The sequence below is a fragment of the Amyelois transitella genome, chromosome 31 (assembly GCF_032362555.1).
Source record: "Amyelois transitella isolate CPQ chromosome 31, ilAmyTran1.1, whole genome shotgun sequence".
Classification (NCBI taxonomy): Eukaryota; Metazoa; Arthropoda; class Insecta; order Lepidoptera; family Pyralidae; genus Amyelois; species Amyelois transitella.
Window position 1 is genome coordinate 254,428 of NC_083534.1, and position 23,755 is coordinate 278,182.

A 23,755-nucleotide genomic window follows, 5' to 3' on the forward strand; every position below is an offset into this window, starting at 1 on the left:
ACCGGACGGAGGCCAATGTCCTGTCACTATTGGCTGACTTGACAAAAAGTTTTATGGCAAGTCATTGATTCTTTTTAGTTCATTTTCTAATTCCATGAGAAAAAAATGTAAATGGTTTCTAGTTTGCAACTGTCAATTTACTTATCTTTTTGACAGTCGGTGGTTAACAGTTACTTTCTGCAGGTCGTACTTACATACTTTCTGAAGTTAATCGAAGAAACGGTTCCTTTTGACTAAGTGATGGGCCAGCCACCTATCAATATGTCTGATTTTTGTCACTAAGCCATTCAGCCAAATTAAGTCTCTAGCTCTGTTTACCCAGTAAGGGATAATAGATACAAAGACTTGATTTTTGTATTGTAAATTTTCAAACCAACTTTGTTTGTTCAGTATCTAGGTGTAAAGTCTAATTGTGTCGTAAATAAGCGGCTCCTAAATTGGATTGCGGTTTTCTTAATTGTAGAACACTGGTTTCGTAAATTTCTCAATAGAAAATTGGGATTTCTCACTATATTAAGCCCATCTAAATGTAGCTTTCAATTCTTATAACTATTGTATCTTTACCTTGTAAGAGTTAACTATGTATGTGCAAAATGTGGTCAGAGATGAGATCACAAGGAAAAAGATTATTTGTATTACAATATGGCTGAAATTGCCCAGTGCTGCCATCAAACAGAAAATGGGTCAGAGGATGAATAGAGCCAGATTTTTCTACTTACGTTAAGATAAATTGCGCGCGGCTTGATTTATAGTTGGGAGGGGTGGTATCTCAAGAAAAATGTATTTATAATGCTTGGACATCAATTACGAGTTGCCTGAAGTAAGATTATATTCAAACATGATATGATAATACTTTTAATTTCCATGTAAATCCCGTTTCCAGAGTTTGTACCAGGTGCTTCGGTTATCTAAGCAATTTGTTTAGTTGAGAAAAGTATTACGAAGATTTAGAAATTTGCGAAATAAGAATCTGGAAACCTGAAAAAACTTTGCTAGCTTTTATATTTAAAGCTCATCAAATCTATTTATAAGCTTAACGAACTATAAATTTGTAAAATTCGTCAAAATCAAATTATCGAATCAAGAGTTATTGTGTTACAAACATACAGACACATATACCTGAATTTGATTCAAATCAGTTCAATAGTTTCGGAGTGTATCCGAAACATAAATCTTGACTAGAAATTTTAAGTACGAAGAAGATAGAAAACTTTGAAACATCGACGATCGAATTAGAGCTACAATCGATTAGATCGAGAGAATAAAAGATTTCTGCCAGCGCAAGCGTGTGTAAATAAAGCTGGGACAAAGCTCAACGTTATTGGAATATTCAATAAAGTCGACAAACGTCGTTTGACAAAGTCAAATATTTGAGAGCTGTAACCGCGCGGCGAATACGAAGCGGCGAGAGGTCACACCCTTATGTACAAAAGAGATGAAAGTAATAAACCCAGCCGGCTAGACAGAGACAGACATGTTTGTATAAGGGTGGGAAACAAAGGGTGAAATTAACAGTAGAAAGAATCATAGTCACTTAATAGGGTGGATGAAATGCGCAACTTTAAGAACTTTAGTTTTTAAGTGGTAGGATGAAGGTTTTAATTATAAAAGAGTCATTTTTTATCAACCCAATTTTACCAGTAAATTTAAAACATACATACATACATACATAAAATCACGCCTCTTTCCCGGAGGGGTAGGCAGAGACTACCTCTTTCCACTTGCCACGATCTCTGCATACTTCTTTCGCTTCGAATAGAATAGAATAGAATAGAATAGAATATTTATTTGCTTTTGACTAGGGTTTACAAAAGGTATAAAACAAAACATATTTCCTCCTGGTCAGCCATGAATTATAGCATGCAAATATTATAAAATTATACACAAGTCACTTAATTCAATTAATTAATTCTTAATAAAATGATGAAAATAAAATGTCAATTTGTTACAATAAATTAAAATTAAAAAAAATAAATAAATTACTTCATATTTGTCAATATTTGATTTCAAGAAAACAAAATAATTATAAAAAAATTCAATTTTTATCTAAAATTGAGAAATTCATGGACTGTATAAAAAGAATTTTCAATAAGCCAGCAAAACAATTTCTTTTTGAATAAATTATAATTCAAACACTTTATGTCTTCCGGTATTTTATTAAATATGGATATGCACATAAAGTAACAGTTCCTTTTAAATCTTTCGCTTTTCGGTATTACATCTAACACTAGTCTATGTACATTTCTTGTGCTTCTTGGGTATACCTCTTCAGCCTTTTTGAACAATTTGTAATTAAGTTTTACAAATTTGCCAATTTCAAATACGTACAGACAAGGAAGTGGAAGAATGTTTAATAATTTAAAGAGAGGCTTACATGATACGTCTGGTGCGACTCCATAAATGGCTCGGATGCATTTTTTTTGCACAATAAATGCTTGTTGAAACTTCATACTATTTCCCCATATCACAAGACCATAGCGCAGGACGGACTCCACATAGGCATGGTAAGCTATGACAGCTGCATCTGTGGTCGCAGTTCTGGCAAGTTTGTATAATGCAAAAGAGAATCTGTTGATTTTATTGCAAACATTTTCAACCTGTTTTTTCCAATCTAAATTTTCGTCAATACTTATACCTAGAAATTGTCCATTTTTTACCCTATTCAATTTTTTTCCGTCGTGTTTTATATTTAGATCAGTCAAATTATTAAAATTTATATAATATGTCTTGTCAATATTGATTACTAAATTATTATTTATAAGCCAGTCAATTATCACATTTAAAGTCTTATCGATTTCTGCTCGATGAATATTTAAATTATTATTGGGATTAGTAACCGAGTTATTATTTGGATTATTAGGGGTTGTGACAATTACTGAAATATCATCAGCAAACAATATACTTTTATGCGCGGTGATATTTGGCAAGTCATTTATATAAACCAAAAACAGTAATGGCCCAAGAACACTTCCTTGTGGAACACCGAATGTGTTTTCTTTATAGGAAGATCTATATTTTTTGCAAAATTTGTTTTTTTCTAATGTTATTATTTCTACACTTTGCTTCCTATTATTGAGGTATGATTTTATCCATTTAAATGCATTGCCTCTAATACCGTAACGCTCTAATTTTTCCAGAAGTAATGGATGCGAGACTAGGTCAAATGCTTTCGACATATCAAAGAAGAGTACGGTTGTACACTTTTTATTATTCATACTTCTCAAGATGGAATTTACTATGTCAAATGCAGCCAGTGTAGTCGATTTCGTTTTTTGAAATCCATACTGACTGGCATTCAATATATTGTACTTATTAAAAAAGGAAGTTAGCTTTTCGTGTAAAACTTTTTCATAAATTTTTGAAAAAATTGATATAAATGTAATGGGCCGGTAATTATTAAAGTCACTTTTGTTGCCTTTTTTATGTAACGGTTTTATTATGGATAATTTTAGCTTTTCGGGGAAAGTGCCAGTTTTCAATGACAGATTTATGAGGTATGCTAATACTCCACAGATTTCTTCTTTGCATGCTTTAATCACTTTTGTACATATGTCATCATACCCCTCCGAGCTTGTGTCATTTAGTGATGTAATTATCTTTTTAATGTCATAGTCATCTATAGGAGATAAATAAATAGAATTGTATATAGAATTGGGTAGGTGCTTATTATTTTTATTATTATTGATTGTATTACTAGGTAAATTAATAAAATGTTCATTAAATTTATTGGCGATTAATTCAGGGTTATCTATAATTTGTTTATTACATTCCATTTTATTTGTCAAGTGAGCGTAGTTTATGGAAGTTTGTATCTCATTTTTAATAACTTTCCAAGTGGCTCGACATACATTATTTTTTTTACTTTTCATTATATATTTTGTATTTAATATTCTTTTTGCTTTGAAAATACATTTTTTTAATAATTTTGTGTATTGTTTATACATTATTTTGTCTTTTTTTTTCTTATTTTTATAGTACATAAGTCTTAAATATCTAGCTTTTTTGCAACTACTTTTGATACCTGGTGATATCCAATTTTGTTTCAATTTAGAGCTTATTTTCATTTTAATTACAGGAAAACATAGTTTGTATAGTAAGCAAAACCATTCGTAAAATTTGTTGAATGCATTGTTAGCATCAGTTTCATTGTAAATTTCTTGGTATGAAATGCTTGTAAAATAGTCTTTGAACTTTTTTATATTTTCATCCGAATAACATCTTTTAAAAACAAAGGTAAATTTTGGAGTAATGTTTTTTGATTTAACATCGAATTCTATTAATTGTGCTGTGTTGTGATCAGATAAACAAAGAGGTAAGATTGACCCTGATGCGTTTTGAATATTGCTTATCATGTGGTCTAAGCATGCTTTATCCCTAGTAGGTACATTTATAAGATGTTCTAGGTTATAATTTTTTAATAAGTTCCCATATTGTGTAGAAATATTATTATCTTTAAGAATATTTATATTTATATCTCCTGTGATAATAATTTTTTGTTTCCCAAACTTACGTAGATATGTATGCAGTACTATCTCAAGTTTCTCAAAAAAACAGTCAAAGTGCCGTTTCTTTGTAGCCGTTGATGATCTGTATACACAAACAACTATCAGACCATGTTTTGGGATAGATATAGCACATAATTCAAAATGAAAATCAAATCCCATTTGACCCAAGTCAATTTTTGAATAGGCTATACCTTTTTTCACCATTATGCAAGTCCCTCCCCTATTACTACGTCTTGTATAATAGGCTGCCAACTCATATTGAGATAGGATAATATTTTTTTCATCCCCACATTTTACGAAGATTTCCGAGAAACAAAGAACATCTGGTTGAGTATCAAGCTCTGTTAAAGTTATTTCAATGATGTCTGTTTTTGATAATAATCCTTGTATATTTTGGTGTAATATCGAAAATTTGCTTGTTAATTTAGGGGCGAAAACATTTCGTTTGTTGCATTGTTTGTGAACTTAATGATGGATCAGACGATTCAGATTTAGATTTGTTTACTACTGGAAAATAATATAAAATTGAGTTTTTATTTTTTTTTTCCGAGTCCACTTTTTTAATAACTGTGTTATTAAAATTACGTATAGTCGAATTTCTCATTTTTAGATAGTTCTGAGTAAAGTCTTTTTCGTATCTAATTGCATCAATTTCAATATTCAACTTAAAACTTATTAACCTATTTAATGGAATATGAGATTTAAAATTATAAAATGTCAAAAGATGATATAAATCTATAAAAGTACAATTATTGTAGTTTTTCATTATAAGTTGTAATTTATAATTAAGTTTACCAACATTTAAATTATTATTGAATTGTATACTTAGTACAAATATTTTACAGTCTTTAAATTTGTATAAAATATTAGATAAGTTCGCTAAAACATTATATGGATTTTTGTCGTGAGAACCAAGAGACAAAACTAATATATCATCTTTTGTTACAGAATCTCTTAACTCGTTACAACTATTTAAAATATGTACACTCGACGCGAATGGCTTGACTACACCTCGAACCTTATAATTGTCATTCCATTTTCCTAGGCGCGATTTTATTATTTCTTCAGTAAGACCCTTTACTTGTTCATCGCCGACTACATATATTTTTGAATTAGACATTTCGTTTGTTGGCTCTTCATTTTCATTATTCCTGATAGATGTTGCGTTAGTATTTTTTGTTTGTTTTTCCTTTGGTGTTGATTCTCTTTTTGTAGAAAAATTATTTGATATTGTTTCGTCTAAAAATTCTAGTTCTGTGCATTTCATATTCTTTGTATTTCTACGTAATGTAATATTTTTTTTTGAACTCGAACTACATATATTTGTGAGAATTTTAGTTTTTGCTTCATGCTTTGCAAGTTTATGTTTTAATTCGGTATTTTCCAATGAAAGATTTTCTATTTCATTTTCTGATATTTGTAGTTTTTCTTCTAGAATTTTATATTTCCTCTCTAATTCTTCTAGTTTTTCCTCTAAATTAATATTTAAATTAGGACAGCTATTATTCATTCTGTTATCATTTATAGGTGATGTCAAAATATTTTCAAATGGTTCGTCGTCAGATAATGATTGAAATGAATTTTGTGTCTCAATATTTATGCTTAAATTATGTGTAGGAGTTGTACTTTGTGATGATGTCAAACATAGATTACATTTCCAATTATTTTTATGTTGCTTAGTCATTAGGTAAAACCTTTTTAAAGATATACTCATACAGTCCAAATGATACCGAAAATTGCAGATATAGCATGTCAAATAATCTTTGTTTATTATTGATTTCAAACATTTCTTGCATCTAAGTTCCGTCTTACGGTTCTCAGAGGCTGTTTTTGCCGTACCTTTATTCATAATGTAAGAAAGTTCGAACTAGGCTGTATACAATCTTTTCTTGGTTTAAGTTTTTGTTATGTCAATGTCTATTTTAATAGATCAATATGTCAATGTCTCAAATTACAATAGTGTCAAAATTAATTAAATTAATTAACTGACGTGCCTGACTGACAATATTTGACAGCTGATTTTGTTTAGATGTCATACGTTTCGATTTGTGATGTAGGTACGCCTTTTAATATTCTCTAATTGGTTAATATATTCTTAAAATAATAAAAGTAAATTCAAAAAACTTCGGTTATTCTTCCTCAACAAATTTCTTGATCAAATTAAAGTGAAAGTGCAGTGATTATATGTTTTAAATATAAGAGCATACCTTGCTGCTGGTTTTGAAGTTTAGAATTCAGTGTATGTTCACGTTATAAACTTTCTAATTAGCCATGTAAACTTAAAAATAACCGAGAGCAAAATTATTAGGTTTATGTTGTTTGACACTTGGTTTGACACTCCACATTCATAACTCTCTTCATACAAGCTCGGCGGTTTCGGGTACTTTTGACCTGACCCTTTACCAGGACGTCCTTAATTTGATCAAGATACGTAAATTTAAAACTGTGATGAAAATGAATTCTTTGCAATTTTTTCTATCCGGAGCTACAAATGACATGCTGGGAATCATGTAGGTCATGTTCCGAGCTATGGTGACCTTAGCAGTAACCATCTCTGCTCACGTTTCACTGTCTGCCTATCCACTCTTCAAATATTTACCCGTTCCATGTCCCTGATTACTTCGTTTCATCACTAACTACATTCATCAATTTAAACATGCAAGCTTTAAATTTTTTACTCAATATTGGATAAAGCATTTGTAAGTCACGATGAAGATGAAGATTTACGAGGTGTCATGCCTATCCAAGAGATATCCCCAATTATTCTCTCTTTGACCTTAGCCAGTCGAACTAAAAATGAACTATCGAAGCGTTTCGTTTATTAAGGTTATTCTTGACCTGACCTTTATCAGAAAGTCGTTGATTAGCATCCCACTATAGTTTGACATTAATTATTTCAATTAAACCTAATTTATCAAATCTAAAATTACTGATCTAAACAGTGTTTTAAAACAATCAATTTGATGCGGAAGAAATCGTTTTCTGCCGTTTTACTAACGTTGGTGTCGCTATGGTTATAAGTTACGCTAGCTCTTAACAATGACCTAAATCGTGAACTATACCCGCATTTGCTATAAGTACTATAATCTTATCGTAAACGTGTCTGAGTGAGCAGCTTTGCAATTCCGAGTAACTGTATTCATGTTGTTATATTAAGTACCAGGAACTGCTTGACTTTATATACCTATTTCTCATAAACTGTGGCTTGTCATTCTTTCTCAGTAGTTTTTATAAAATAATAGCCTTTACGCGGACTTCGCTATCATGGGAAGAAGTAGCGAAGAAGATACATGGTTATGAGACCAGATGTTTATCTCCCAATTCCAATGCATATTATAAAAGCCAATCTTTCCATTTTTCTTTTGAGCTATGGGCAACCAAACCTTTAAGCACTTTCGATACTTTTGGCTCTGTCTATCCCGTAATGTACAAATACATGATAATTGTAGGTATCAGGACTATCTGATATTGTTATATCAATCGCAGAAACGAAAGAATTTATAAACAAACTAAACGCATTGTTCGCGGTTATTGTATTGTGAGCCATCATGACACCCCATTTGTATGAGTATAATGGAACCTGCCGCGAACAGCGATAGTAAATAAAAGGGGTCGGCTCGGTTGCTGTCGATTCTAAAGAGAAGAACGTTGTTTATTGTTTCGTATCGGCTGTAATGTTACTTGATATGACGCAAGGCAATGAAAGAAAATATTTAATGTGGCATGGGGATATATATTTTTATGTTTAAGTAGGTACTTATACAAGTTTAACAAACGAAGGAAAAATAATTGAATAATCTATGTTTGTTCGTTATTTCGTAATTACTAAATTGTGAAATTGTAACTGACGGTACACGTTTAAGCATAAAATGTAATTAATGTCACGTCTGTTTTTCTTTACGAGATAGACACAAGCAAATGTCACAGGTGTCTTAAACGATGATAAGCAAGCTGAATGCAGGTTGAAATGATTCAAAAATATATTAATAGGTTGCCAGCCCTCAAATATATTTAAAATAATCTCATAGTTTTCTCAAACGAAACAATAAAAAATTAGATTTATATTTTAATTATATTAATTAATTTTTAATTAAATTAATATATAAAATTAACAAAATAATTTATAAGTAAATTGGTTTTAAATTCACTACACAAAGTTGGCTTTTTGGCATAGGTACTTACTAAATCAGTGATGCAATGCGAAATGCAACTTTGGGATAATTTAGAAAAAATACAACGAGTACAAGGTGTGTGTGTGCGTTGAATTTTTAAAGCATTTTAACATAAATATTAATGCAAACTCACGGCCGGTCATCTTTAGACGGTGGGTATAGCGACCTCAGCGACCTGACCTGAATAAAATAAAAACATATGCTTTTTCTTAATGTAAAATTATTTAAAAAAATAAAATCACGAAGCGTGCCAATTTACGTTCTAGTGCCCAGTCTATTCTATTGTCGAATTTGCGGAAATTGCAGACGGTACTCGAGCTGTCACTGTCAAAAAACTTTTTCTATTTTATCTGTCAAAATTATTGCCGTTTGTTTTTCTTCAACCGGCATTTGAATAAAATTTATTTTAAATGGAAACAAAATGTCTGAAGACAACAAAAATGAATTAAATTATTATTATACCCCCAGAATGTACGCCTTAGTAGAAATGTAATGTTAATCTGTTCTAGTCATTCATATTTTACGTTTGAAGCAAACTGGCCGGCAATGGCCGCGGAAAGAAAACAAAAAAGCGATTGTGTTTTGTTTTGATAGTTTCCCGCTCAAGCGTCAATCGGGTGAAAGCTGAAATTCGCGACGGTTTTGGTCGCGTTGTGTAATTTGTGATCGGTTTAGTCGTTTGTTGGTTGTGACCATGATGGGGCTGTATTCCAGTGGGGCGCTTGGCGGCGTGGAGGTCTTGGAAGGCGGGCTGGTGGGTGGCGAGCTGACGGCGCACGTACTTACGGCCCAGGCGGCTGCACATGCGGCAGCTACGGCCGCTGCAGCCGCCCATCAACAGCAGCAGATGGCAGTTCAACAAATAAGTAAGTTACTTTTTGTTTATTGAACAAGTTTGTTCCAATTCCTGATGGCGCAAAATGATTTTTGTAACGTTAAAATAGTTTCCGCGCTGTATTTCTTTCAATTTCAGAAATGAATACCTAATCTTGTAAATTATTCTTTAGAACAATTTAAAGATTCTTTGAATTAAAATAGAAAGCTTATCAACATGATTAAAATCCAATTGGAATCTGAACTGTTTAGAGCTTGGTTTTGGTTATTGGTTAACTACTATTTAAAGCATTGGTCTAAATATAGAAAGGCTCTGTCTACCCTTTAAGGGTTTAAGATGTATGGGTACCTAAAAGATTTATTACTATTGTTTACCTGTTGTCACTGTAATAAACTAAATATAATAATAAACTTGCAACCTTATATTTATGGTTAGTTATTGAAGTGTCTGTCATAACTTCTAGCCAATTTGGGCATTTGACCATGTAATTATTTCATGAAAAAAGCCTGTGTTGCTTGTGAAGCTTATCTATATCTGTGGCAAAATACATCAATATGTTTTTTTTCTCCATTAAGCAATAAATAAAATTGTTATTTGGAAGATTATTTTTATCTACTATTACTAGTCTTAGATGGCATTCTTTGCTTTAAAATCTCATCTAGGCTCTGTCTACCCCAAAAGGATATAAATATGTTCCTACATATAAGTAATAAAATTTAACAATTCATACTAATTGAAGCAGATTACCACCCCACAGAGGCATCCCCATCGTCGGGCCGAACAACCCCGGTCACCAGTATACCGAACACCACCACATCGGGAACCACCTCCCCGTCACCGTCGAAGCTGTTCGTGGGAGGCCTCAGTTGGCAGACCAGCTCGGAGAAGCTTAGGGAGTACTTTGCGATGTTTGGTCCAGTCACCGATGTGCTGATCATGAAGGATCCGGTGACTCAGGTGAGGGTTTTATGAGTGTAATGTAGTAATTTTATATTGGAAATTAATTACAAAGTCAAAAGGTTATTTCAATGTATATTTTTACAGTACAAAACACAATATTTATGGTTCAGTAGGAGGAATTCAGACAAAGCTTTATTTAATTGTTTTCTTTAAATTTTACTTAAAATTTTAATTAAAATTTTAAATTGTGTTTAAATGCACATTGGTATAAAAATAAAATAATTTAAATAAAAATGAATATACATTAATTTAGAATGAGACAAAATGACTTTATTTACAAATGAACTTATCACTTTGTAATTTAAAAAAAAGAAAGACATGTATTTTTCTCGTTAAAACGTTACTGTTTTTATGGAATACTTTTATTTCTGTATGTATCATATACATATATATAATTTTTATACATCTTATTTAAGTGTACTATTGTTTTATTCTTTTTAAATACATGTCTATCTTACAGCATATTATCTTTAAACTTTTTTTATTCACAGAATAAAAAAAAAGTTGTTTTCTCTGCAACGGGATTTCTACTTATTTTATTTTAAACAAAATTAAATATTATTCTTAAAAGAATCTTATGAGGATTTTTTTATTTATAGGAAACTATCAAATCTCTTTAAATCCTGAGCCTAAATTATGAAATCTCATTAAAAATAATTGATTAAATATGTTTTATGTTTTTTTAAGACAGCTTTTAGGTATTGAAGACCGGATATCGCGATTGGGTCAGTCCGTACCATAGACTTACGGTTGTTAGGTTAACTAGTAGGTAGAATGCGTTGCGTTGTCTATGGGTCTTGGACAAAATGGCGGCGAAATTTATGTTTGGCGGCTTTTACGCCCTATCTTTTTAGTGATTATTTTTTTTACAGGAAAATGTTCTGTTGCTTGCTGTAAAACTAAAAATAGTTTATCATAGCGACATCATACTTACCTTAGAATGCTTAATTAAATGAAATATATATTACGATGTTTTCCGATTGATTCGACCTCACAATCGTTATGTGAATAGGCAAATGATAGATTAAACAATTATCTTTTAATTTTGTTCAATTAATTTCTCTACAATGGTTATTGTATATTATGCAAGTATTATTTCTGTTTTATTCAGTCTCAGCCTATTATGTCTTAGTTTTCAATTATATTTTTTTTTTAGAAACCATTTTGTCTTTGACTCGCCGAGTTTTGCGCGCGCAAATAGTTGGGCTATGGTTGAAGAGTATTTAGGTACCTACACTAATAAAATTTATATCCTAGAAAAATATGGCATGCTAGAATAACTAACATTCTAGAAAAAGTTAGGTATTAGAACTGAACTGAAATTTGGAAATCGTATCTAATTCTTCTAATCTATGGTAGATCTCCCAGTTTTTAGTGTTGCCATGATGAATTTCTACTATCTTAGGAGGTTTTTCCTTAGTATTTTTGATCTTAAAAGTATTCACAGATTAGACATGTAGATTTCCCCTAAGACTAAAAACATAGCTAGTGTTTGTAAATCATTCTTCAGTATTTATTTGGGAGGAATAGAAAAATTGTACCAAACCTGGCATACAAGAGCTCTTGCAGTATTAATTTTTTTTCGGCAACAAAATGGCAGCTTCCATTAATATCATAATCGTGGACACTAATACCAAAATTAAAATAAATCTTTATACTACATACATACATACATACATATGATCACGTCTATATCCCTTGCGGGGTAGACAGAGCCAACAGTCTTGAAAAGACTGAATGGCCACGTTCAGCTATTTGGCTTAATGATAGAACCGAGATTCAAATAGTGACAGGTTGCTAGCCCATCGCCTAAAAGAGGAATCCTAAGTTTATAAGCCTATCCCTTAGTCGCCTTTTACGACATCCATGGGAAAGAGATGGAGTGGTCCTATTCTTTTTTGTAATAGTGCCGGGAACCACACGGCAAATCTTTATACTATAATTGGAAATATAATAAGTCAATATAAATAATAAGCATTAAATATTAAGTCATAGACTAAATAAATATCTCGTCCATCTGGCGTTTGTAAATCAGTGTATTTCTGTGTCATCGACGGCGGATGTTTGACAGTTTATTTTTTAATTACCGAATTTCTTGAGCCGCCATTTTGACAAAAATGCCAAAACTACGACGTATTTACTTACAATATAAATTTATAACCAGTACCGTATTGCAAAAAAAAATCTACTAATTTAGACATAGCTAAACATTACGGATAGTTAAATGATTTGGTAGAAATAGTATTTTTTCACTGAGGTAACATTGACATGCTCAAAAATGGTAGCTTTTGATCACAAGGAGGGTAGTTCTGTATTTGATGCTCGATTGAATAAAAAATTGTGCTAATATAGCCTGTGTATGCTGTATAGTGATTCTATAATTTTACATATGACCATTTTGTAAATGTAATTTCTTTTACCGTGTGGTTTCTGGAACTTTGGAATGAAACCACTCAAAATCTCTCCCATGGATGTCGTAAATGGCGACATAGCTTGTATGCGATGGGCTAATTTTATCTAATATCCTTCATTCCTTAATAAAGCTATACAGCTGGACTTTCATTTTCCAAACTGTTGGCACTGTTTACCTCGCAAGGGATAAAGACGTGATTATATGTATGTATCATTGTTAGGTTATAGCAAAGAAAATACAATTGGTGCTCAATAATTGTTATATCTTTTTACTAAATTTACTGCCGCTTCCAAAGCGTCAGTGTAGAAGAAGCGGTAACAAACTGCACTGCAGAATTTTCTACGGTAACGTCAACTTCACAATTATCCAAATGTTAAAACGAGAGAATACATTGTTACGATAATTTATTTACTTTGGACCTAGGTCAGTGTTTGGTATGTCCCGAATATGTGATATTTATTTTTTCTGATTTTTTCAAATTTTAATGTAGTATATTTTATTTACAAAATGGTCTTGATCCTTTATAGAATACTATACAGCGACCGACACATTTTGATCTAAGCATGGACCCCCGTAATAATCGTCTAGGCGCATTGTACGAGGGCAAAATAGTCTTGACAATTGTAATTTAATGTATCATATCTATAGAATATAACTACTGTTACTTGTATTTTGAAATCTGCGCAGTCTTTTCTAAGATAATATTTAATTTTTTTTCTACTATCATTTTCAGTTGTTTCAGTTTTGCCTCCAGATGGCATTAGAAATCTTTGACTTTTGTCGTTGTCGGTAGATGGCGCTAATTAAAATTTTGGCTTCGCCATCTTTAGAATTTTTTCATTACACTTACTATTTGATCATGATTATATAAGTATTGCAAATTTTAACGCAAATGTAACAATATAAAATTGTCATTAGACATGTCCCGATATCAAGATTTTTTAACATATCGTTTCACTGAAAGCTGCGTAGATTTGAACTCCTTTTATCTCACTAGGGAAGTGTCTTCTAATTGTCTGGTTTGTAGTTTGATCTTAAATATCACATATAATAGAGTATTTGCTAATTTTGAACACCAAATTACCACACTTGCATAATCTTGGAATGCGTGAACTGGTATAGAATATGCGCGCAATTTTACCAACCATATTCTAGTCAGTTCTGATCTCGTATTAGGGTTTGAATTTCACACGATCCTCCCACTCAACCCTCGTAGCCCTATAGACTAATGAATGATAACGACAATATTTGAGAAGGCACTTCCCAACCGCCATTTTGTGGACTCGGAATAGCAGTTGTGACAAGAAAGCAGGTGACGTGGTTCATTAGTTACGATCAGGGTAATGGTTGCAATTTAAACGTTTTAGATTTGAACATATCGTTGTACCATCAAGTTTCTAATCTCTGCATGCGTATTAGAATTAACATATAGTATTTTGGGTATTTAGTTAGCACAACCTTGACACAACGCTAGCTCCGACCACGAAATGGCCGAACGGGGTCGCAACGCGCATACTGAAGATTAGCCGCGCAGCGCTCGCGCGGCTTCGGCTTCATCACTTTCCAGGAAGCCGCCTCCGTGGACAAGGTGCTGGCCGTGCCGGTCCACACGCTCGACGGCAAACGCATCGACCCGAAGCACGCGACCCCCAAGTCGGCGCCGCGCCCCGCCAAAACCAAGAAGATATTCGTCGGAGGCGTCGGACAAGACACGTCGGCCGATGAGGTCCGCGCGTACTTCTCCCAATTCGGCCTCGTAGAGGACGCCGTCATGCTGATGGACCAGCAGACGAAACGCCACCGCGGATTCGGGTTCGTCACTTTCCACACAGAGGAGGCCGTCGAGAGAGTGTGCGATATACACTTTCACACCATTAAGAATAAGAAGGTGGAGTGCAAACGCGCTCAACCCAAAGAGGCCGTCGCCGCCGCTCCTCTGGCGCTCGGGAAACGATTAGTGCTTCGCCCCGGCCGAGGGCTGGTATACGCCACGGCTGGAGGCGTCGGTGCCGTGCCCACGGTGGGCGCGGCTCACGCCTACAGATACGCGCCGTACGCGCTGCCGGCCGCCGGCGCGGCCACCGCGGCGCTGGTGGCGCCCCCCGCCCCGGCGCCGGCGCCGACTCTACCACAGTTCGGCGCCACGTACTCTCTTGCCGGCGTGGACATGTCCTCCTTCCAGGGAGTCGACTGGGGAGCCATGTACAGCCTCCCGATGTACATCTAAGTACGGTAAAGACTCGACCCCCCACCCCCACCAGAAGTCGCGATCCGCCGGCAACTCTTCGTTTTACGATAGTTCCTATGTACTTTTTTTTTTAATTTTTATAATTTAAGGGCTCGTCTTGCCGCGTTCTCGAGTGGCCACAGAGGGAACGATCAGTATTCTTATTAGATTTAAGTATTTCGACTCACTCGAAGCAATACGTGCCCGTCGGGCGTCAAAGAGAAGCATTTTGTTTATGTTATAAATTTTAAGACGTGGATCTCAAGTAATTTAGTTTCGTCGTGAGAACTTTCTTGTCTGGATTTTTTTTAGAAGTAGATAGTGCACGTTCGGTGGCAATATATAAGTATTATTTCTACGAGTGTATATGATTATATGTGACCTGTATTTTGTAGATCGGGGCGGGTAGATGCTGTAAGGAATCTCAGTATTGTTCGTGCCATTATTCGATTTGAATGTCGCCACTGTCGCAGCTGCACGTTATCGGCGGGTAGTTGCGAACGTGGTGGCCGTATTGTGCCAAATCGCGTTCGGTTAGTTCAAAAATGGAATGCTCGCTCTCGATCGAAATATAAAAAAAATTATTAATAAATAAATAACTTTCTAAATTTGAATCAATTTCTGATTTCGAATTCGAATAAGGTATTATAAATGCTTTTATAAAAGCAACATTTGCAGCCAGCATCTACCCGTTTTTTCCAGCTCATTTTTCCCATATACATATCTAACTCGAAAAAGCAATCTCATATACTATATGTATGATTTAGTATCCTGGCTGAGTCAGTGGCTTCTGAATTTGGCAGCTTAATAGGTTGGTACATTGTGTACGTTTTATTTTGTGACGTGTAAGGGTAGCGTAAGTTAATTTATTTTTCAGATTTTTTATTTTATTATATTAGAAAAAAGGTAGTTAGTCAGCTTGGGATTCGGAGTTGTGCTGTTTGTCAAAAAGTAGGTTAGCATTTTTAAGCTTATTTGTTTTTAAGACCTAATCTGGTAAATTTCAAATAAAAGTAAAGCTAAGTCTTAATAAAAAGAAACTCCTCAATAATGAGGACAAAGTCAAATTTGATACAGATGCATTTCTCATTAAAAAAAGTTCCATTACTAACTGGCTGAAAATGCTAAAACACTTTTGACATTCCTCATGTTCGGATTTCAAGTATTTTTTGCTAAACTCACCTTTTTGCTACATTAACATGTTCAATTGTTTTTTTTTTCTTTGTCAGAGGTCACTGAAAGCCAAATTAGACGTAATTTAGTTTAGCCTTATAAGAATGCAAACTAACCGCGTGCCAAGATGGCGCTAGCGTCGCCTGGTGTTGCTTGGATCAAAAAATAAATACATTATTTTATACGGATTTTATAACTTTGGTGTAAAATTACGGTTTATATAATACATCTTTCATTATATATAGGCTTGGCGCCATTTTTGAGGTCTCATTGATCGAGATTGTAGGTTATATAAAAAAATAGATTTCGATCGGCTTTTAAAGAAGTGACAATAACGATCAGTATTATTACAATTAGATCTAAAAAAAAGTATTTTATATTTACGCTCGGTAAGTTTGGTTAGTAGTTTTCGAAATTATTATTTATCTTTGACTCGGTCTTGTTTTAATGGGTGTAATGGCCCCGGTTTAAGTTTTCTTTTGAAAAGCTGGCCAGATGTGGTGAATTGAAAAATGAATAGGCCAAGTAACCAGTCGTATTTATAATTTGTCATTTAAATATTTAAATAAAGAACGGGTCTGAAATTTAACAAATGTCGCTAGAAATATAATCTTTTTTATTAACCGAGTCCCTTTAGTACTTAATCGTAGTTATAGTACCCAAAGCAATATTCTCATATTTGTGATTGGAGAGTTATAAAAGACAAGAGGTTGTGTTTGTGCAATTATAGCGTTAAGAGTCGCGTTGCGTACTTAAAACGGACATCGGATACTCAGATTATATTAGGGGTTTTTAGTTATACGTGGTTTTGTGGCAAGAATCTGCAATGAAACGTTAAAAATATGTAGATCTGTGATTTGGATATGAATTACGGCGTCAACTTTGAGCACTTGAGATATGCAAAGGAAAATTTGACTTTACATTGTCGGATAGCACATTGTTACACATTTGTATTGTATCTATTTATATTCGAGTAATATTTTTTGCCTGTTACCGAATTGAGTATGTGAAAAATTGTTTTTGTAAAACGGAAATATGATTCCGGAATCGTGCCACAAACCGCAAGTCGCCGTGATCCAAGCAAAGCCAGGTGGCAGTAGAGTGCATGCGGTAGCTTCGCCGGCGATCCGAGCCGGCCCACTTCATGTAACCTTGTGTGTGGAGAAACTTAGAAATATTTATTCACTACAAACATACATACAAATTGATATTCAACTGTAACTATTGATAAATTGCCTAATAAATAAAATCTTCCACTCGTAACTCGTCTACATTGCAATGATAGTACGATTTTAGTAATCATTTTATTTTTTGCTTATTTATTTAATGAAAACTTTATTGGGTCTCAAAGGGTCAATAGGTTCCCTTTATGTTAATAGCATTCTGTACCAGTCAACTCTTAGAAAATGTTTTAATTATAAAGAAGATAGATAAACATACATAGACATTATTTACACAAGTAAAAAATCTTGAATAATTTAGCGGTTTGCTTTCTGAGGAGGAAAGAATATACTTACCTCTTAAAATTATGCCTGCTAGATATATATTTACATACCTTACCACCTGGGAACATGAGAACAGCGTTGGAGAAGTAAATATAACTGAGCTGAGCTAAATTAATTCCTTAATTCCTTCTTTCTTCTTAAGCTGGCTTCTGGATATATACTTAAAAATATGCATTTCTTTAACGCGATTAACTACTAGTTCAAATATTAACACTTCATTCTAAAGCAATTATTTCCCAGTGAATAAAAAGCATATATTTTAATTGCGCAAGGTACTTAATTTTAAACAACTTTATTATACTTAAATCATGGTTCTTTGGACTTTTGTACTTTATCATAATAATATTGACGTACATGAATATTTATAATCTCGCATATTTTTTATACTGTTGCAGGACGTCAGTAGTACTTATCTTTATACATATTTAATAATTTCACGCAGTAAATAAATTTAAATTACACCAACACTACCATTGCATCTTTCTCCGCACACGAAGGCTACCGATTGCTAATCACATGTACACCTACCCTGTTTAGCAGTATTTTTAGTTAGTAAAGTAGGTTAGTACTTAGCCTAGATCGCGCGCTCGCATTTTCACAAGTTCAAATTTATCTTAGTGTCAAGTGATTAGTATCTTAAAAGAAATGAGTTACTATTCGCATGGTTTCTAATATTTTAATTTGGATTCCTAAAATACGTAGTGGGTTAATACGTACTTATTTAATGCTTTATAATTTTTTATTCATTTATTTTTTATGTTTACAGATGACTGTACAATTCGTGGCGCTGGTGCGTAGAGTTTACTATTCTTGCCAATGTGTTTGCTCTCTAGTCTAAAATATTGTTATAGTGATGAGTCTGTTACTTTTGCGTATTTTGACTATCAAACAGACAGCTACTCACATATTCTCGGAACGATTTGCTCAGTAGTTAAGAATTTAAAACATTAGTGAACTGTACCCTCTAGCGCCATCTATAGTTTCTGGTTGAAATAAACTGGCTTTGTTAACTTTTAGCCGTAACCTTTACGTGTTAGACATTAGGTTTGCGAGTGCGTGAAACGGGCAACACTTTTGTACATTAATTCCCGTCCCCAGTATTAGAGATGTGATGTTTGCTCCGAGGCGACCAAAGCAGGTAAGCATGCGTGCACACAATAGCCGTTATAATCTTATTAGAAAATCATTGCGTTCTTTGTCTGCCGTTAATATTATTATCGCAGTTTTGTAAGCAAGGTATGTTATTCCTTAAACTTATCTATTTTTTTATTTAAATAATACAACAAAATATAATGGCTTTTATGTGGACGTATACTAAGCTAGATATTGTAGAAGCAACTTATAAAAAGTGCTCGGTCTTGCCATATTTAGGCAGAGTATACCGCTATTGGGTGCATGTTTAAAACCACCTTGTTTGACACATTTGCTAGGCGTTTTGGCTCCTACAATATCTGCCTTTTTACACGGATTAATAGCTATGTTAGATGCCATTACACGCAAAAGTTATGTCTGAAAGTGTTAGCATATATTTTGCGTTTAATGGAACCTTAGCAATGCTATAAAATCGTGTGAGGTAACAGCTATACCGCGGTCAAGTTTGTACTTAATTCTCCTAATTTATATTCCGTAGTTTTCTGAAACCCTGTACTACACTGGTTTGTATTCCCGCTGCGCAAGCAGCAGTAGGCTTAGAAGTAGTATTAGTTCGCCCGTATTGTATCGAGCACATTACATGATTATATTAGAAAAGTGTGTTTTATTTGTAGCTGAGCGGATTGGAACCTTTACTAGACTGCACGTGTAGTGTGAATAGACCAGCGTGCCACATTGGGCGCCAACTTGGAGTTAGGTGTGTCTACAGATATCGCTTTTATTATATCCTCTTTTGGTGGGCTATTAAAAAGGGGCGATTCTGCAGACGGTAAACCTGAAACGGCATGCCATCACAGTAGTTACCCTAAACATCATTTGATTTGGACTGTGTCAAAGATAGATAAGTATTTTAAACGGTTAATATCAGTAACTAGTTCGTTTTAAACTAGAACTAAATTTGGATCAATCTAGTGTAGTACTCTCATTGTTTCAAATAGTGAACGGGCAAAGCGGCATGCCAGTTTTATTCAAACTATTTTGTATACTATATGTAAACCAATAAAGTCTGACATGAGCTGGCTTGACACTTAGCTCAAGAGCATATATCAGAGTTTATCGCTGTGAGTATTTCTTTAAATAATTTTATCAAAAGTGCTGATCTATCTTGACGTTGAATTACCAAAACCTTCAACTAACTCTGACATGTTCTAGCATGCTTGGCATGGAGTTATACGTAACGACTCTTCCAGACTTCACTGTCAATTCGCAGGCGATTGCCTCATGGTGGTTGTGAGACGTGCTATATGATATCTCTTTCGGCGTCTCTCTCTTGACTTCTTACTAGTAAGCTTAAAAATGTAGATTTACGGATAAAAGTCTGGTTTATGAGAATTTAGCGAAATACTGATCATGTTCAACTAATCATAAATGTATTGTACACGGCTCTTGTAAGCTTGAGAAGGTACCTGTGATTTTTATAGAGTTTTCAGGTTTAACTTTCCTTTCGAATGCAATGTGTAAGTGATTATATTGCAAGTCTTAAATATAACTTTATTCGATAAAATTTCTTGGATCTAAGTATTATCGGGATTGGCTTTCAGCATTATACGTCGCTCTGGAATCAAAATAACCCGTACTATGATAAAAAGCAGATGTAAGTGATTTTTGTCTCGTTGAAGAAGAAGAAGAAAAGCCGTGTAGGAGTGAGACTGACAAGAGTATACAGCTGAAAGAGATATCGATGACGTAGACACGTAGTTTAGACCTTGTAGTGACGCTTCGCTTACGGTCTTCCTCAACCTTCGGGATACGGAATTGTTTTTGCCAAATTTCAGGCCAAATTTTAGCCAAATCGAAGATACTTTGCTCAATACATACAGCTTCAAGAGCCTGGTAAGAAAACAAACGCGAGAGATATTAAAATTTAAATTTTAAGGGCCGAAAGAGCAAACTCCAATTTTGAAATAAACTGTTCCAAATTTAATGGTTTTAATATCTCCCGCCAACAAGGAACAAGAGTACAACGCGGGTATGGCCGCCATGTTTAAACAAATGGAATAACGCGGGAAATTAAACCTGTAGCTTAAGAATGAGACAATAATAAGATGGACGTTGCCAACAAAGACGCTAAAGAAACATTTAATATTTGTTATACTGTTAATCATTAGTTTTTGGAGAAACAAACGATCGATTAATTTCGTCTTATTTGTACAGCTCATCTCCTCATCATCAGTTTATAATTAAAATTAATTCTAAACAATTTAAAATAAACCGTTCACATAAATAGTATAAAGATGATGTAAATAAAAGAAAGTAAGATAAAACGTACCCTATGAGTTCTGCTCCTTTATAACAAGACATTTTAACTAAAGTTCTGTGAACTAGCACGGGAGACAAGAGGAATAACAGTATAACAAATAAAAGAGCGTGTTTTCACAAAAATTCGTTGCCATAACTGTACATTCCTCTCTAGTCATTTTACTTAGTTCTTTGACATACTATGTCTTGCTCAATACTTACTATGCTAGACGTAGATCCGTCAGCTTTGCTTAAAAATGTTTTACATCCAGTAACTATACACTTAGTGGTATCTAAAACGAAGATTTTACTAAGTGCTTAGCTATTGATTTGTCATAAATTAAACATTAGTTACGTGCCATACACATCACGCTTGAATTCCAGATTATCTGGACCAATATTAACATTCTCTTAAATAAATATAGTTATACATGGGATTAATATACAATTTTTGGATTGGTATAATATGTTAAAGAATAAAATATGTTGTGTGTTAAAATGTATGCCGATGCTAGAGTAGCTGTGTAGTGTAGTAATTTTGAAGTTTTACATAATATAATATAAGTATAATCAAGAGCAATAATAATATAATGAACAGCACGCGCGCGCTGCAATGAAGGTTACGTAAGAAACGAATGTTTAAGACCATTTCACACAAAAAGGGTATTCGTAAAAAGCAAGACTATTCATGCTCGAAGTAATGTGCAATACAAATAACAGATGGCGCTAACGAATAGGCAACGGTGGTGCCATCTAATGTTGAACATATTTAAAGACTTACAAACGGCCTATTTTTTTGGCACATCCACGGGACATAGTAATAATGGTCGAGAAATTTTAAATTTTTCATGCTATTAGTAAAATAAGCGAAGCACAAGCGCTAGTTAAAGGCACGGAGCAGCGCGCGTTTAGTCTATATTAATATACACACTTGCATACAATATAAAATATTACAATATTTTTGTATAATAGGATTCGTGTACTCAGTAGTTGGTTGGTATTTATTTATATTTATAAATTTAATCGTGATATATGCAAATAATTGTTGATATAAGTGCGTTTGTGATTGTATTGTTTTATTTACGCGAGATGGTATTTCTGCTGACGGTACATTACCTATATAAGGAGTTATTGGCATATAATTCGTTCTCTATTGCCATTTAATTTTAGAGTAAAAATAACCATACATAAATGTATTGTTAATAATATAAATGAGATGACTTCTTAAATTAGGTCGCATTACGTCAGCAGTTTAAAAAAAAAAGTGAACACTATTCTAAATTTAATTTCCACTTGCGTGGCGTTAATATAACTAAAAATGACTCTTGCGAGTTTAATGTGTTGTATGTAAAAAAATATATATAATAATCGCATGATAGTACTTGGTTCTAACTAAAAGGCGAGTAAAATACATTCCTTTCTGTATATTTTGGTCGGTAATATATGCATCTTATTAATTTATGGTAGTTAAATCTTGAGAATAGTTCCATAGACTAGCGATGGGCTGTTTTTTTTATTTAATTTTTTTTTACCGTCACAATCTGCTATTGATGATATTGTGCAATATTAAGAGTTTTGTGTTTTGAAGTTTGACAGTAGAAATGGGCGGGACTGGCCGTAGATCGTAGGCAGTAATTTGGAACAACCAGTTCTACGAACGATAGCCCAGCGTACACCAAGAAAAGTACAGGAATGAACGCGACAGTTTTTTTTTAAAACAGTAAACATCAATTACAAGAAAAAACTTTATTTCTTTTAAACCTCCGATTACATACTGGAATATTTAAAAACCGATAAAAAAGCAGAAGTCAATTTCGTTTTTGAATTCTTAATTCCTGTACATTTCTGTGCACGCTATAGGGAATACGGCTTTGCAATGACCTATTTATAACATAATGGATGTTTTGTAAAAGTAATGTAGGTTTTGTTTTAACTCCTGTCAACCGTATTTAGTTTAACTACGAGTCGACGCAACTTTGGATCATTCACTTAGACTTAGAAATAAATGGTAATAATTGAAGCCGATCTTTCATTTATCGCTTATTTCGTTTCGTACCTCTACGTCAATTTAGTTTTTATTCAGACGTCAGACCACGAAAATAATACGCTGTTGCGTGTGCATTATAATTTAATGTTGCCACTATTGTTTTTACAGATTTGTACTGTAATAGCGAGTTTTATTTTTTTGGTCAGCTATGTAGACTAGAGCTTCGATTTTCTCGGGTGTCAGGAACATTAAAAAATTATCCCTTTGGTAGAAAAGTTTTGATCTTTGTAGAAATGTTTGACCTTTCACCTATTGTCCCATAAGATTGACAACTATGCATAATTACTTAACCATCTGAAACTTTCTACAAAGAAACTCATTGGGTTAGCTCTTATGGTCGGAATCGGGAGACCTATACATAGATGCATGGATCCAGGACCAGTGTAGCAGCCTGCATGTGGTGTGGACGGCGGAGAAGACCCAAGATTTGAGGATACGATTCGTGCCCATCCCTGACCAAAGCTTGTGAATACATTCTTTATGTTTGACACATCTTTTCGCAAAAAAAATCAATCCATTCATCTCCAC

At 33.7% G+C, this 23,755-nt stretch overlaps 1 protein-coding gene across 2 annotated transcripts in view; it reads left to right on the forward strand.

Annotated features, from left to right (window-relative positions):
• Positions 1-19,518, forward strand: part of LOC106129220 (RNA-binding protein Musashi homolog Rbp6) — an 87,112-nt gene extending 67,594 nt beyond the window's left edge. The window contains exons 1-4 of one of the 2 annotated variants that reach the window (XM_060953332.1): positions 6,545-6,562; positions 9,392-9,543; positions 10,255-10,469; positions 14,420-19,518. In XM_060953332.1, coding sequence (XP_060809315.1) covers positions 9,525-9,543; positions 10,255-10,469; positions 14,420-15,112 — 927 coding nt within the window. In that variant the 5' untranslated portion in view covers positions 6,545-6,562; positions 9,392-9,524 and the 3' untranslated portion in view covers positions 15,113-19,518. Of the gene's footprint in view, positions 1-6,544; positions 6,563-9,391; positions 9,544-10,254; positions 10,470-14,419 lie in introns of those variants that run through there. The other variant, XM_013327715.2, reaches the window with a different exon arrangement.
• Positions 19,519-23,755: the final 4,237 nt, after the last annotated feature.